This window comes from Psammomys obesus, unplaced genomic scaffold, assembly GCF_907164565.1.
Source record: "Psammomys obesus unplaced genomic scaffold, mPsaObe1.curated_primary_1811, whole genome shotgun sequence".
Taxonomy (NCBI): Eukaryota; Metazoa; Chordata; class Mammalia; order Rodentia; family Muridae; genus Psammomys; species Psammomys obesus.
In genome coordinates, this window is record NW_026587216.1 from 49,723,389 (window position 1) to 49,739,304 (window position 15,916).

Consider the following 15,916-nt stretch of genomic DNA (forward strand, 5'->3'; position numbering starts at 1 on the left):
GCCCCCCGCGCGCCGCTGAGCCCGCCCGGGCGCCGGCCCCTTCCCATGCGGGCGGCGCGGGCCCTGGGAGGGGCGCCCCGAGCCAGCCGCGCAGCATGCACTGGGGGGTTGGCTTTGCCTCGTCCAGGCCGTGCGTGGTGGACCTGAGCTGGAACCAGAGCGTCTCCTTCTTCGGCTGGTGGGCCGGGTCCGAGGAGCCCTTCTCCTTTTATGGGGACATCATCGCTTTCCCTTTGCAGGATTACGGTGGGATCATGGCAGGGCTGGGCTCGGATCCCTGGTGGAAGAAAACCCTGTATTTGACCGGGGGAGCTTTGCTGGCCGCGGCTGCGTATCTGCTCCACGAACTCTTGGTCATTAGGTGAGCCGGAGAGAGGGCCCCGCGCGCGGGCGCCCACAGGGGCACCTAGCGCGAGCGGGCTGGCGCCAAGGGGGGTCGGGGCCAGCCCCTCGGTCCCGCAGCCCAAAGGTCCAGGAGACCTCTCTGATCTTCTCCCCCCTAAGGCGACTCATGGTCCCCTGGCCACTCGTGAAGGGCCATTTAGAGTTGATGGGAGATTTAAATTGGGAGGGGAAAGCATTTGCCTTCCATCATTTCGATGCTAAAAGCAAAGTGCTGTGAGTCACTGGTGCTGTGGATTAAAACAGTCTGCTAAAGCCCACAGGAACCAACCAAAGCATTTGCAACAATAGAACGAAGCCCTGTAGAAATACTAAGGTACACGTTTATAAACGCCCAGTTGGTTTATGGGTAATAATGCTGGGATATTGACTGCTAACCTCATCTTTACTTAAAAGGTTAGTTCTCCCTTACTGTTCTTTAGGCGGCTGCAGCTGCAGAAGCTCGGAACCTCCAGTCACTGTCAAAGATGCCTGGCTAAGTGTAGCCCTGTTCAGTGTTGATGCAGCCTTACCCTGCTTACCTGCTTATCTGGTAGGGAACTGAGCGCCTCTGGGTCTCAATGCCGTGCTTGTGTGAGCGGTAGATCTGAGGCCAGCGCTAGCACATGGGTACCTGACCCAACAGGGAGTCTCCCAGGGCGTAAACAAATTTCATGGCCGCCTGCCGCAGAGTGTGTACGGGGCTGGCTTGACGATAAACGCAGCTCCTGCTGCTGGTACTGCTAGTCCCTCAGCTCCTTCGCTCTGTAGGTGATATCACACGGTACCGAGACAGTCGTTGGCTGACGAATATGTCAGTAAATGGTTAAAATTTCCCTGCATTTGGGGCCCCAGTCACTGGAGATGATTGGAGGCAGAGCAGTTTTCAGTAGCTTAGAATTTCCGTTCCGGCCAGTATTTTCTGAAGGGGCAAGGATGCGTTCACGCCACATTTTCTAGGGGTAGATGAAGGATGGGCATGGTTCTAGAGGTTATAAAGTGGCTGGTGACCTCTAATGGGCTTGCAGGAACCCCGGGAGGACACTGTGATAGCACTATTGAATTCACACTATTTGTTGGTTCTGAGAGGGTAAGAAATCAATTAGGTCTGAGAAAATGTGTTGGCTTTCATATTATTAGCCACAATGGGAGACTGAGAAGTTTATTTTAAGTTTGCTACATCTCATTTAGCTCAGTGTCTTGAATCTAGTTGAGCCAAATACAAAAGTTTTTAAAGTGAAACATCTCCAAGATGACTCCCCATTTGTGCCAGCCTGAGAACTCTGTTTCGGGTCAGATTTCAGGCCTTGTGGAGAACTCCCACCCCTGAGCAGCATGTCAGACAGTAGCCTGTTGTTTCTCTGCTGTGCTTCAGCCTGTAAAGACTGTTCCTGCTGCATGCGCCTCCCCAGCCTTTCCCTAGCTTGTGGAGAGGGAAGGCTTCAGATGGCCAACCCAAAATGCGACCTTGCGAAACAGGGCCTGGCGAACTCACCACGCCCCGGAAGCTCTGGACCCCGTGCACTCTTCAGTCCTCTGCCCAGGCTAGCTCCTTCCCCCTTGTAGTGGCCACAAGCCCCAGCCCTGGGTACTTACTTGGATCAAGGTGTTTTAAGACCCATGTTTGTTTACTTCTGTTTCTTGACAAATGAATCTGCAAACCCTGTTGTAATGGAAACTGAAAAGAAGATTTCTGGGAACTTAGGGGCCCTCCATGTGTGTGATTGCACGTATCTTGAACAATTACCACTACTTAGTAGAACAGGTTAAGTAATCTGCTGAAGATCATGCAGGAGTAAAATACTGAGGTTCCAATGTGGAAACTGAGGGCTTGTGAGAAAACGCTCGCTTTGAGGTGTTTTGTTGGGGGAGAAAGGAAGAGAAATGAGGAGAACGGGGGCATTTCCTGGGAAGATGTAACTTTCTGCCAGCTTCTTGAGATATGGGGAAGACAGGGTTCAGAGGGTACAAGAGAGGGAAACTTCTACTTGCTGTGAGATCTGAGCTTCTGCTGTCTGTATAGTTTAGCAGAAACAAAATAAACAAACAAAAACCTAAATCAAATTCTGAAATGAGTGGGAGGGAAATATAGCATAAAATGGTCCCACTGTCTGAGTTCTTTGGCAACTGTCAACTCTGCCGACCCTGCCTGGAATTTCTGCTGGCCAGATTAACCTTAATCTCTGCTTTTGTCTCATGGGAAAAGAAAGTTATCAGGTTACTCAAGAAGTCTAATTAATAACAATAACCAATGCAGGTATTTTTAGGGTGAAGCGTGGGTACTTATCTGGAATATTAGTTGGGGTATTTGTATTTTTTTCTACTGTTATATTTTTAAATAATCATTGACTCAGTCCTTGGTTTTCCCCAGTGTGGTGATGGCTTGGCATCTATATTAAATTTATGCATCTGGAAATTTGCTTGTAAACAGAATGATTAAGCAGTGACTTCATTTGCACTTGTGCTCTCCATCGGAAGGGTTCCCATTCGATCTCCCTGACTGGCTTCATTGCCTGTCACAGAGGCATCAGAGGCATGACCATCGCTGGTGTCTGTACAGCAGGGACAGGAGCTAGTTAGTGTCCTGTTAGGTGAGCCAGCTGGCCTCTGCAGCTGTTCTCTTATTCAAGTCCACTCTAAGGGTGGTTTTTTTTTTGTTTATTTGTTTGTTTTTTGTTTTGCTTTGTTTTGTTTTTTTAACGCAATAAGTTGCACAGGAAGGAACTCATCAGATCCTGTGATCCTAAACTGGGGAGATGTGTAGAAGGAGGCCTATGGAGCCAAATTTTCTGGCTTCAGCTTTGATTCAGCCTTTAGCAAACCATGCACCTTCGATGGAAATGATAATAGTAGCCTTCCTTAGCCAGTTGATTTAATACAATAGCATATGTAAACTACTTAGGACAGCGTTTGTCCTATGGGCATCCATAAAGATTAACCGTTACTAGCTATTTGAGTCAAATTGGCTGTGTTAAAACTACCTGAGGTATTGCCAATTTTCTTTTCTTGGACTCTTGGGATCTGAAGTTATTTTAATATATATATTAATATATATGTATACATATATATATAGAATACCTGCATATATATATATATATATTTTTTTTTTTTTTTCATTTGTACTAGGAATTGATCCCAGTACTTCATCCATGGAAGCCAAATGCCCTACCAAAGAGCTATATCTTCACTTCACTCCCCTTTTGGCTTTTTTTTTTTTTTTTTTTTTTTTTTTTTTGACATGATCTAGCTGCCTAGGCAGACCTTGAACTTGCAGTTTTCTTGCCTTCTGAGTAGCCTCAGCACTTCTGCTGCCCAGCTTGTCCTGACAGACTTGGTCTTAAGTTGGTATTTCTTGTGCAAGTTACTTCTGACTTTAAAGCTTCCTGTCTGCTATAAAATATTAGTACAATGTCCCAAGCCTGAACTCCAGCAAGGGCCGCTGTAGAGCGCCAGTATCAGAATTAAGGAAGTTAATATGGGCCATGTCTGTAAAGTCACTGGCACAGGTTGGCACATGAGTAGCTTCCATTCTGACTGTGATGAGGCCTAAATTAGCCTTTCCGTTTGATTCTTCTGGCCAGTAGGGCAGGAGATTTTTATCTCCTTTCACTTCTTAAACTTTTGCCTCTCTAATTTATATGAACACACCACTTTGTGATGTGAATTATTTTTTTGCGCAAAGTCAGTTGTGAAGTGTAGAGTTTGTATTGTCTACAGACATACCTGGGTTTTAATATCTGACCTCCCACACATTTCATATGAAGGGAACTCTTTGTTTTATGGTAAATGTTTTAACTCTTTTGGCTTGTAGTTTCAGAATGAGTCATTCTGGGTTCTCTAAACTGACTGAGCTCTTGTTGTGCCAAGGGGAGATGCTGAAGCTAGGGAGCACCATGTGGTGATGGAGACAGGTCCTGCTTGGCCAGAAGTAGGTACAGAACTAAACCGAGGTTTGGAGAAAGAAGCAGAGGCTTAGAGAGGCCAAGGCTTGGAGTGGAGCTTGTCTGGTTGGGAATGCTAGGCGGATGAAAAGATGCAAACTGTACTAGGTCTCTGAGGGGTGTGTAAGCCAGGGAGGGTGAAACTGTGGTGAACAAGACCATAGTTTGTTGTGAGAATGAATTCCTCTAGACTTTCAGTGCTTGATAGCTTACTAAATATTTATGGACACCACTTTACTTCATTCTTGTGATTATCAATATAGAAAAAAGAACCAGAATGTTCAGTATTAGATTCTCTGGAGATGTGGGCCATGGCACAGCACACTCATTCAGTGATCTCCCCTTCCTATTGGGACCGAGCCGTTTCAGTGCTGTCTCATGCAGGCGTGTGGGCAAAGTCCAGGTTCTGCAGTGTAGCAGCAGTGTGCCTTTCTCGTACCCAGGATTCTCTGTGGCCCAGGCAGGCCACGAACTTGTGATCCTTTGGTATCACAAGAGAGCTGGTTTAAAAGCCTGAAGTAGCTTCTAGTATTTGTATCCACAAAATATACATGTAGTGTAGCTACTTCATAAGGTTGTTTTGAAGATTAATAAAATAATAGCCATGAAATGCACAGAGTCAGATGGAACACGTAGGAAGCACAAAATGCCCCTCTCGCCTATGGAGGCCGCAGGTAACGGAAGCAAGGTAGTTTCTTCCCAGGCCACTGGGTTGCACTCATTTCAGAGTCTGTAGGAACTCCTGTGTGTCCCTGTGCTTCTCGTCTCCAAACCCTGGATGAGGTAAGGCCTGTCACAGCCCCATGCTTGTTCATGGAGGACTACAACCCTACAGGGTCTTCTTGTGAACCAACCAAGCTGAAAACTAACGTGCAGGCTATTTTTATTTCTGTTTTGGTTTCAACAGGAAACAGCAAGAGCTTGACTCCAAAGATGCTATTATTTTACATCAATTTGCAAGACCTAACAATGGTGTTCCCAGCTTGTCTCCTTTCTGTTTGAAAATGGAAACTTACTTAAGAATGGCTGACCTACCCTATCAGGTACTTGTTTGAAAATATGTTTTATTCTCATGACATCACTATCACATAGCGAGGGGAGTAGTTAATGCTACAGGAGTGGTTGTTAGAGTAGGTGGGGTGTAAAGGTAACAGCACCCAGTCCTTAGTAAGAGAGGTACTCCATTCCAGGGTCTGTTGATTTTTTTTTAATCTGTTTTAACGAAGGACTCATCATGTTTATTTTAATGGGTTCTTTGGCTGGCGGTTTGGATAAACTTACAGGGCTGCTGGTGAGAACTGCTCCTTACTGCCTGGTGGAACTTTTCTTTCAGGTTTTTGTTTCTCATTTTTTCCTCCATGAATGTGGGGTCAGAGGGCACAGTTGGCATCAGGTGGATAGTTGAAAAAAATTGGTCGACAGCACCATGGGTTGAAGCCAGCACCTCTTGTCTGTCAGACAAGGGCTCCACCACCTAACAATAGCTCTGGCCTTTGAATATATTTTAAGTTTCCATGGTTTGCTCAAGTGGCTTTCCAGGGAGTACCTTTTCATTTCGGCATTAAAGAAGCAACCAAAGGATGCTGGAGAGATGGCTCAATGGCTAAGAGCATTTGGGATTCATGCAGAGGATCCTGTTTTTGGTTCCTAGCACCTACCTGATGGTTCATGAGCATGTGTAACTAACTCCTGTTACAGGAAATCCCATGTCCTCTTCTGACTTCAGACACCAAGGCAAGCTTGCGGCACACAGATATACATGCAGGCAAAAGACTGACAAATAAACAAATAAAACTATTTATAAGAAGAAAATCAAGGAAAAAGAGGCACACATACCTGTATGCATACATACACACACAAATGTAGTAAGTCGCTTGCAGTATTTCCACCCCGTGAGGAAAGGGAACATGACAACATCTTAATTAAAACTAAATTACTGAAGTTTAGAATGTGGGCATATTTTCCCCAATTTAAAATTAGAAATAAACACTATTCCACAAAAAGAATAAACAAAAGAATGTATTTGACGATATCTATTTTTCTCTCAGTAATCCTAAAGCTGCCTAACATGCTTGTTTGTTTGTTGTTTTGTTGTTGTCATTACTCTATGTAGCTTAAAATTTTCTCCTTTTAAACAAGTTCTAGCTGTTGTGTTTTAAATGTGATCTTCTGTAATATATGTACCTAATAAAATAACCTCAAATATATAAGATTGTTTTTGAGATTATGGTCAGAGAAAATGGTCTCTGTGATATCAGTTCCTTCAGTCTACTAGGACTTTATCCAAGTGTGTGGGTTTTGTTTGCTTGTTTTTGTTTAAGGCAGGGTTTCTCTGTGAAGCCATGGCTGTCCTGAAATTTGATCTGTAGACTAAGCTGGCCTTGAACTCACAGAGATCCTGCATCTGCCTCTGGAGTATTGGGCTCAAAGGCGTGTGCCACCACCAGCTACTTATTTATTTTTAAGGTAGTGGAAAATAACTAATTAAATCTTATCGTTATGGGACTATTTACATGCTTACTTGTTTAAAGATTTTTAATGGGTTATTTAGAGCTGCATTTTTGCTCTTTTAAAATGTTTTGCCTATGTTAGTTTCTGAAAGGGGTAAGCATCCAAATCTTCGTTGATTGGTCTCTTTTTGCTGTTCTATTGTATTATCACTTTAATACCATTCATTCATTTGAGGTTGTATTGTTAGGTACATATACTACAGATCACATTTGAAATGTTTTATTTTCAAAGTACAGTGCCAATCATTGTCCCTTGTGATTTTTTAAAATTGAACTTGACATGTAGTGAGGTTGCTTGGGATATCTTTCTTCATCCTGTTTATGTTTTTTATACATTTGCTCCTCTTAGGTAGTGCATTACTTGTATTGGATCTGATATCTTAGTAGCTTTGCATCCTGGAAATAACATTCTTACAGTTTCTTATTTGGTAAATTTATATAAAAAGTATCTTAATCCATTACCCTTTGACTAATCCATTTACCTTTATTTGACTAGTTGTATTTTCCACATTTCTACACAGTTTTTTTTTTTTTTGTTTGTTTTTGTTTTTAATTCAAGTAATTTCCCCGCCCCTCCTTCCCTCCCTCCCTTCCTTTCTTTCTTGAGACAGGGCCATACTATACAGGCCCAGAACTTGCTGTATAGACCAGGCTGGCCTTGAAAACTCAGAGATCTGTCTGCCTCTGTGCCTTTTGAGTGTAGAGATTAAAGGTGAGCTCCAGAACACCTAGTTTTGAGTCATTATTTTTCTTTATGAATTTATTTATTGTTAATTTTGTGTGCGTTGGTGTTTTGCCTGCGTGTATGTCTGTATGAGGGTGGTGCAGCACAGTTGTGAACTGTCATGGGGATGCTGGGAATTGAACCCAGGTCTTCTGGAAGATCAGCCAGTGCTCTTAACCTCTGAGCCATCTTTCCAGTCACGTGGGGTAATTTGCTGATGAATATTTTCCTGGTAAGTCTTCAGTGGCTTGGCATTTCTGAAATAGTTCCCCATTCCCCAACCTTCACATTTGGTAAATTTCTTTTTAAAATTTGTTTCTTTTAGTGTTTTAAAACTATTACTCCGATGTCTTTTTTCCACTGATATTGTTACTGAGAATTGTGTTATTGGTAGCGGTTTTGGAGACAGTTTTACTTTATAGTCCATCTGGCCTGGGACTTGCTGTGTAGACTAGGCTGGCTGTGAAGTCTGTTTGTACTGAGTAGCTACTCAGCCCTTGAACGTGGCCCCCTGCCTTTGCCTCCAGAGCACTGGTAGCTACTGAGGAATTGACAGTAAACTCATCCTTTTTTTTCTCCCTCTGAATTTTTTAGAATTAATTTTATCTTTTTAAAATTTTATTATCTTTTTTCTCGTTTATTTATTTTATTCACTTTACATCTTTGTAGTCCCTCCTCTCTCAGTTCCACCTTCTCTCCCTTTTTCCTCAGCAAAGGCGGACTCCCTTTCCCACCCACCCTAGCTCATCAAGTTACATCAGGACTGAATGTGTGGCTTCTTCCCCTGTGGCCTCTCAAGACAGCCCCACCAAGGCAAAATGATCAAAAGGCTAGCAAGAAGTCCGTGTCCCATGCAGTCCCCACTTACTAGAGGACCCACTTGAAGCCTAAGCTGCCCATCTGCTACATCTTCATAGGGGCCTATGTCCAGTTCATGCATGGTCCTTGGTTATTTTACTACATTGTTGCTCTTTATATATATGTCCCTTGTGGTTTTTCATTCATTTATGTACCATGTGTGCGCACTCATGGGAATAGAGCATCTGCGTACCGTGACACACACATGTGGATGAAAGGACAGTCCGGGTTAGAACTGAAGCTGTCAGGCTCGGTGGCAGGCCCCTTCAGTTGCTGAGCCATCCACCAGCCCCTCTGGTTCTGTTTAAACTTTTTTTGAGTTCTAATGTGCCATTTGTCTTTTCACTAATTTTTAAAGTTAACATAAAAAGCAATAGATTTGATTATAGCATTTTCTTTCCTCTAGGAAACATAATTGTACCTTTTAAACCCTTAGAGACAGATAGCAAGCCCAATATACATTCACATAAATAACATTTCTTAGAACAATAAAAAAAATTAAAAGAAATAGAAACATTTACTGAAAAAAGTAACTTTTTTGCATTTTATAAGTCTGTTTTATTTCCAGCTTATTGGGTAAATGCTGTATTCTCATATCAGCTTTTACATTCAAAATACAGTATTTTATTTTGTTTGATGTCTGAAGTCTCGGAAAATCTGGCCCCATAAGGATGCATGGTTTGGAAACAGAAGGATCTGCTTTGGGCTTTGTTGTTTTAGTTAGTGGCCTTTTTGGTTGTGAGCATAACGTTTCCTTACGTATGCGTCATTATACTTTGTCTAATTTGACCCTGTCCTCCACTGCTTCCCACTCTCTTGCTGGCCCAATTCTTCACCCCAAATAGTCCCCTCCAGTATTCAAGTCACATGGCTCCATTACTCCCTCTTCCCCCAACACTGTGGCTCAGATTTCTTCCCTGCTTTCAAGGCACACACAGATGCAAGCATTTGTACAAATTTAAGTCTAGGTTTTCGCATATGAAAAAAAGGTGAATTTGGTTTTTCTGAGACTGGTGTTTCACTTACTAGAGTGATTTCCAGTTCAATCCATTTTTCACTGATATAATTTCTTTTTTTCTTTATGGCTAAGTAAAACTCCACTGTGTACATAATAAAGTATATTTTTTAATCAGTCACCTGTTGTCAGACACTTAGACTGGTTTCTTGACTTGTCTCTTTAGAATCGTACTGCACTACACAAAACACACAACTGCTGATTTGGATCCCTCCGGCTGTCTCTCCGGAGGTGATGCAGCTGGCTCAGATGGCAGCTCTTTTGAGAAACCTTCATTCTGTATATTAGGTGCACTAATTTACACCAGCAGTATCTAAATGTTGTTCTTTGTATTCGTGTGTGTGTGTGTGTGTGTGTGTGTGTGTGTGTGTGTGTGGTTTTTCAAGAGTGTTTTTCTGTGTAGCCTTGGCTGTTTTAGAACTCGATTTGTAGACTAGGCTGGGCTCAAACTCATGAAGATCTGCCTTAGCCTCCCTGAGGACTGGGATTACAGGCGTGTGCTACCCCTCCTGACCACACGTGAATGGTTTTTTAATAAAGTTCTTTTTTTCATTAATTCCTGGAGAATTTCAGACATGCACACAATGTATTTAGATCATGTCCCCCCCTCCCACGCGCTTTCATCTAACTTCTTCTTTTATGTATACCTTTCCACGCTCTTCAATCCTATGTCTTTTTTTTTTTTTTAATTTTTTTTAAATAACCCACTGAATCCAATTTGTGGGGCTGCATTTACCCATGGGCGTTGGGTCGCTCGCTGGAGCGTGTAAACTTCCCAAGGAACACATGCTAACAGGAAAGAAAGCTCGTCTCCGTCTCCTAGCAGCCATCCCATCATAGCTCCTCACGTGAGCCCCTCCCCCAACCGTGCTGTCATTGACTGGCTTATCTTGTACAGGGCCTGCTCAGGCAGCCACAGCTGGGGTCATTTGTGAGTGCAGTGGTCCTGTCATGTCCAGATGACATCCTGGTCCGCTCCAACATCTGAGTCTTAGTCCCAGTTGCACTCCCCCAACACCACCTCTCCCCGCAGTATTATTTTACTTCTGAAAAATTTGAAGTTTCAGGATTAATAGGGTGAGTTGGCTGTGCTCTTCTGGGGTTTTCTGTTTTAATACACCTTTGCGAAAAGGTGTATCCTTATGTAGGGCTTGGTCCGAATGCCGCCTTCGTTTCAGTTTGGGATTCTGTAGCAGAGAGGGTGGGTAGCTCCTAGTCTCCTGATGTGGCAGGGTTGCCACATCAGGCCTGTGGAAGAAGAAACATTTGTACATTTTTAAATAGTTGAGGGAAAAGCGTTCTAAAAAGCTTGTCATACATGAAGTTCAGATCTCAGTGTCCTGACTTTTTGTAGGGAACAGCCAAGCTCATTCCCTTGTCGTGGCCCATGCCTGCTCTTTCCCTTCTACTGCAAGGCGGAGCTGCTGGTAGAGACTTAGGGCCTGCTGTATTTACTACCTGACTTTCTATAGGAAGACTTCGCTAATCTCTAGTCTAGAGAAACATTTAAAGTCGCTCAGGCTTGATACATTCCAAATTCTATCTAATAACTGACTTCTCACACAAAATAAACCCCCCACAACTTTATGTAGCTAAAATTGACATGCAGCAAGTTGCATAAGTTTCCGATGTAAATTTTGATAACTTTTTTTTAAACCAGGTAAGTACCTATGAAACAATGGTCACATTGAAAGTTATCAGCCAGATGTGGTAGTGCTTACCTGTAATCTTAGTACTTAGGGCTGTAAGCAGGACGATCAAGAGTTCAAGGCTAGCCTTAACTACGTGGTGAATTCAAGGCTAGCCTGGATTATATAAGACTGTTTCAAAACAAAACACAAAAATGGATCCATTTTCTTCTAAAATTTTCACGTGCTTCTTTGACATTCTTAGATTTTGTTTCCTACCCTTCTTTATTGTCGTTAACAGTCATGGATGTACCTTCTATCACTGGAGATTAGTTTACATTTCCTGGAGTTTTCTTAAAAAAAAAAAAGAAAGAAAGAAAGAAGAAGAAAGAGAGAGTGAGAGAAAAAGAAAAAAGAAAGAAAGAAAGAAGAAAGAAAGAAAGAAAGAAAGAAAGAAAGAAAGAAAGAAAGAAAGAAAGAAAGAAAGAATTTACAGTGTACTTCTTTTGTATCTGTGCTAGCCTTGAACTCACTATTGTAGCCAAGGCTGGACTCAAACTCACAGAGATCTGTCTGCTTCTGCCTCTTCAGTGTTGGGGTTAAGGGGTGCACCCCCATGTCCAGGATGTGTGTGCTTGTTTGTGTGTGGCATGTGGGAACTATGCATTGATCTGGGTATTTTTCTCCCTGTCTTATTGGTCTCTATCTTAATGTTTGAGACACATCACTTACTAGTCTGGGAGCTTGTCTTAGTTACTCTTCTGCTGTGAAGAGACACTGTTGACAAAGGCAACTCTTATAAATAGAGAGCATTTAATTAGGAGTAGTGTCTTTGATCATCATGGCAGGAAGCAGGAAAACATGGTATTGAAACAGTAGCTGACTTATATGCCAATGCCTAGGCAGCCGGCCGGCCGAGAGGGTAAGGGGAGGAGAGACTGGGCCTAGCAGCCTTTGGAAACCTCAGAGCCCACCCCCAGTGACACTTTCCTCCAACAAGGCCACGCCTTCTAATCTTTCTCAAATCAGTCTCCTGACTGGGGATCAAGCATTTAAACACATAGCCTCTCAAAGGACCACAGAGCTTTCATTTTGGCTCGGCTGGCTGGCCAGTAAGCCCCAGTGTTCTGCCTGGCACCATGCCCCCAGTGCTGAGATGACAGGTGCCTGTTCCACGCCTGGCTTTTAACGTGGACACTGAGCCTTGAGTTCAGGTTCCCGTGCTTACAAAGCGAGCCATTTACTGACTGAGATAGGCTTCAGCCCTGTGGAGTCCCTTTTAACCTGCCTATTTCTACTCACCGAAGTACTTTTCAGTTTCTCCATGTTGTGTTAAGGGTCCATTCTCCTGTTTTTCCTGGAGTGAGAACCCATTGCATATTTGTAGGCTTGTTTATTAATTTACCTCTGAATAACCTTTCTCTTGTTTCTGAGAATTGAAACACTTTTATGAACTTTTAAAATACTTATTTTATTTTCTGTTTATATGTATGTGCACAGAACAACATGATAGGGTCAGTGAGATCCAAACTCAGGTCCTCTGGAAGAGCAGTGCATGATCTTAACCACAGAGCCATCTCTCCAGCCCAGATCTCTCCTGATATGTCTTTGCATGGCTGCATGCTTTTTGACTCTTGGGTAAATACTTAGGGGTGAAATGGCTTGATTAGAAGAAAGTTGTAGGGGCTGGAGAGATGGCTCTTTAGTTAAGAGAAGGCCGCTCTTTCAGAGGATCCTGGTTCAGTTCCCAGCACCCCTGTGATGGCTCACAACTTCCTGTAATTCTAGTTCCAGGGGATCAAATGTCCTCTTTTGACTTCTAATGGTGCCAGCTTGCATGCAATACAGACATACAGACATTACAGACAAATACACACATACAATAATAAGTACATTTTTAAAAAGGGAGAAGAGGGTGTATGTTTAACGTAAGGCACCATGTTTGTGAGTACCAGTTTTCTCAGAGGGGCCAACATTTGCCTTTATCCAACAGTATCTGCATATCTATTTGTATGAGGTATAAGGAAGAGTTTGTGATGATCAGATTAATTTAGGCTGTATAGTCTGCAAGACAGTGGACACAGTTTTAACAATCAACTTTGAGGTTTAAATGTCTATATATATTGAGAAAAGGGATTGAAGACATGGGAGGCTCCAGAATCCCACCATTCATGTGGTCCAGGTCTTTACTTTTTACACACTGGAGAATAAATGTCACTGTAATTTTAACTGAAAATTGTGTGACTTGTCTGTCCACCTCCTTTCTGGACCAAGATCTTCTGAGTCACTGTCAGTGTCTAACATGCTTATAGATCAAAACCTAGCTTGTCTGAACAGATTCTGGGTACCACACCTAGGACTATAAATTAAGGTCTGGACTGAAACCCAGGAACCTGCTGAATAGCCTTTAGGAGACACTGTGGTTGAACCTGTTGTGTATTCTTTTCAAGCCTCAGTATGATAACTTAGGGGATACCTCTTGTTTGCAGTGTGGGGACGATAAGCATTATTCAGACGCAATATATTGGATCTCAAGTGAGTTCTTCAGGTCCTAAGTTGGTACAAGCTTCTTTGTGGTTTGCTTTTCCTTTTTTTTTTTTTCCTATTTGTGAGTAAATTACACATTGTAGCTAGACCTGTCCATTTCAAAACCACCCCTTTCCTCTCCCCCTCCTTGCCTCAGAGTCTGTTTCCTCCCCTGGTCCAGATAGAATTTGAATCCAAGATAGACCCTATGGAAACAAATAGTTTAATGTTCAGTAAAAGGCCCCCTCCCTACCCTAGAGTAGTCATCTTAAAGAGTTAAAGTGCTGAATTCATTTGAGTGAATGGTATGGGCACAAGCACTCATGGTTGGGATGTTGGTTTCTGTTAATCAGTAAAATTTATGTATACATTACTTCTCTTTCCTCTAAAATATTCCATTTAGAACTATTTTGGTGGAAAACTCTCTGCTCAAGGGAAAATGCCTTGGATTGAATATAATAATGAAAAAGTGTCTGGCACAGAATTCATAATCGACTTTCTGGAAGAAAAACTTGGAGTGAACTTAAACAAAAACCTTGGCCCTCATGAAAGAGCCGTCTCAAGAGCCGTGACCAAGATGGTGGAAGAGCACTTCTACTGGTGAGTTCCTGTGGTGTGCCCACCCTCTCCCAGCCCACCCAAGTTCTCCTTCAGCTTTCTGACCCTCACTCACCTTCTCAGAAGTTTTCTGATAAGTTTTACTCACAGTTCTTAAAGGCTTTATTAAAAAAAAAAAAAGAAGAAGGAGAAGAAGAAACCAAAAACAAAAGTTCTGTCCTTTGTGTCTAAGTATCTAGAACAGGACTTCACAAGTATTTCTCCACTACAGCCACAATCACTCAACTGTACCGATAAGCTTGGCAGCTTACAAGCAGACTGCATTTCAGTAAAGCTATCACGAACACTGACACTGGGATTTCATTTATAATAGCATAATCTTCCTTTGATCTTTTCCCAACCATACGGAAAAAAAATCTTCACAGCCTGTGTGCTGCAATTTGCTGGATTTTAGTGAGGCGGTTACTTTAGTTTGTGGGCTCATCAGTACAAACTGCTGAATGACAGTGCATCAGATGCTGGGCAGTGGTGGCTCACACCTTTAATCCCAGCCCCAGTGCTTGGGGTCAGAGGCAGGGGGATCCCTGAGTTTGGGGCCAGCATGGTCTGCAGAGCCAGTCTTAGGACAACCAGAATTACACTGAGAAAACATTTTTTGAAACCTGCATCAGACAGAGAGGAAGGCATGGAGGGCTACGTAGGGGCAGGATCCCTCAGTGGAGAAAGCAATGCATTTGTGAGGTTATGTCCTCTTTCCTTAGCTAGGACTCTGCCCTGAGTGCTGCCTTCCTAGTGCATAGCCCAAGTTTGAAGCAGCACGCAGTTGGGTTGACCAGTTGTTCTGTTTTGCCTTGACGGTCCCACGCTGCCGCAGCACCGCAGCACCATTAGAGTTAGCCACATCTGGTTAGTCTTGCTTTGCACACTTGTTGCTCTCGTGGGCTTTCCCTCTTCGGCTGTTTTCTGGCACTTCTATCCCATTCTCTATACTCCTGAAGATGACAGGAAGTTTCTTCCAAATATTTGCAGACTTAACTTTGTCCCAAATACTTAGTTAGAAACCTGTGTCCCTTTATTGGCATGGTCAGGTGTAGATCCATGGACTTCTTCTAGCCAGTTACGCCCACCGAGGCCACCTCCCACTGAGGCCATCCCCTCGTGGCACTGACTGGCTCACAGCTTCATCCATTTGTCCTCTTCCTGGGCATTTCCAACTCCAGGATTTTACATGACCCTCTATTTTTCTCTTCCTGTGTTTGATTGTTTTACTCTGTTTATTCTGGGGCTGAACAGCATCCCGTATCCTCTCCCCATCTCACTCCAGAGATGAAGGAGGGCTGCCCAAGGAAGTGCCTTGTGGGAGAACACAGGGCAGTGTGGGCGAGCGAAGGCCCGGCGTTGCCAGGGACCTGGGTCCTTCTCATGAAATCCTGACGAAGATGCCAGGTCTCCGCTTTGTCAGAGTGGGCCCTAAGATGGGTGACTGTCTGACTCACCTGGCTTCTGGGAAAGGCTGCGGAAAGGACCCCACCTCATCCATTTGCCAGGGCTCAGCTCTGCAGTGGCAGAGGGAAGCGAGGTGCCTGCCCGGGCCACTGCCCCCAGCCGTCTTTTGATAGCATTCTACCGTGCCTCACTTGAGATGGGCTGCCTGACATACTAACGTGGAGAGCCACCACGATCAGTTTTCTAGAAAGATGCAGAACTTGGGTTTTTACTGATCTTTTGGCTACAACTCTTAGATTTCTGTAGCAGCTCAGAAAGAAAAAAATATA

General features: G+C 43.4%; 1 protein-coding gene across 1 annotated transcript in view; it reads left to right on the forward strand.

The window, feature by feature from the left end:
- The first annotated feature begins 65 nt into the window (after positions 1-65).
- Faxc (failed axon connections homolog, metaxin like GST domain containing) overlaps positions 66-15,916 on the forward strand; it is a 58,917-nt gene continuing 43,066 nt past the window's right edge. Inside the window, exons 1-3 of the mRNA XM_055603335.1 lie at positions 66-361; positions 5,230-5,365; positions 13,987-14,183. Of these exons, the coding sequence (XP_055459310.1) occupies positions 96-361; positions 5,230-5,365; positions 13,987-14,183 (599 nt within the window). The 5' untranslated portion in view covers positions 66-95. The remainder of the gene's footprint in view (positions 362-5,229; positions 5,366-13,986; positions 14,184-15,916) is intronic.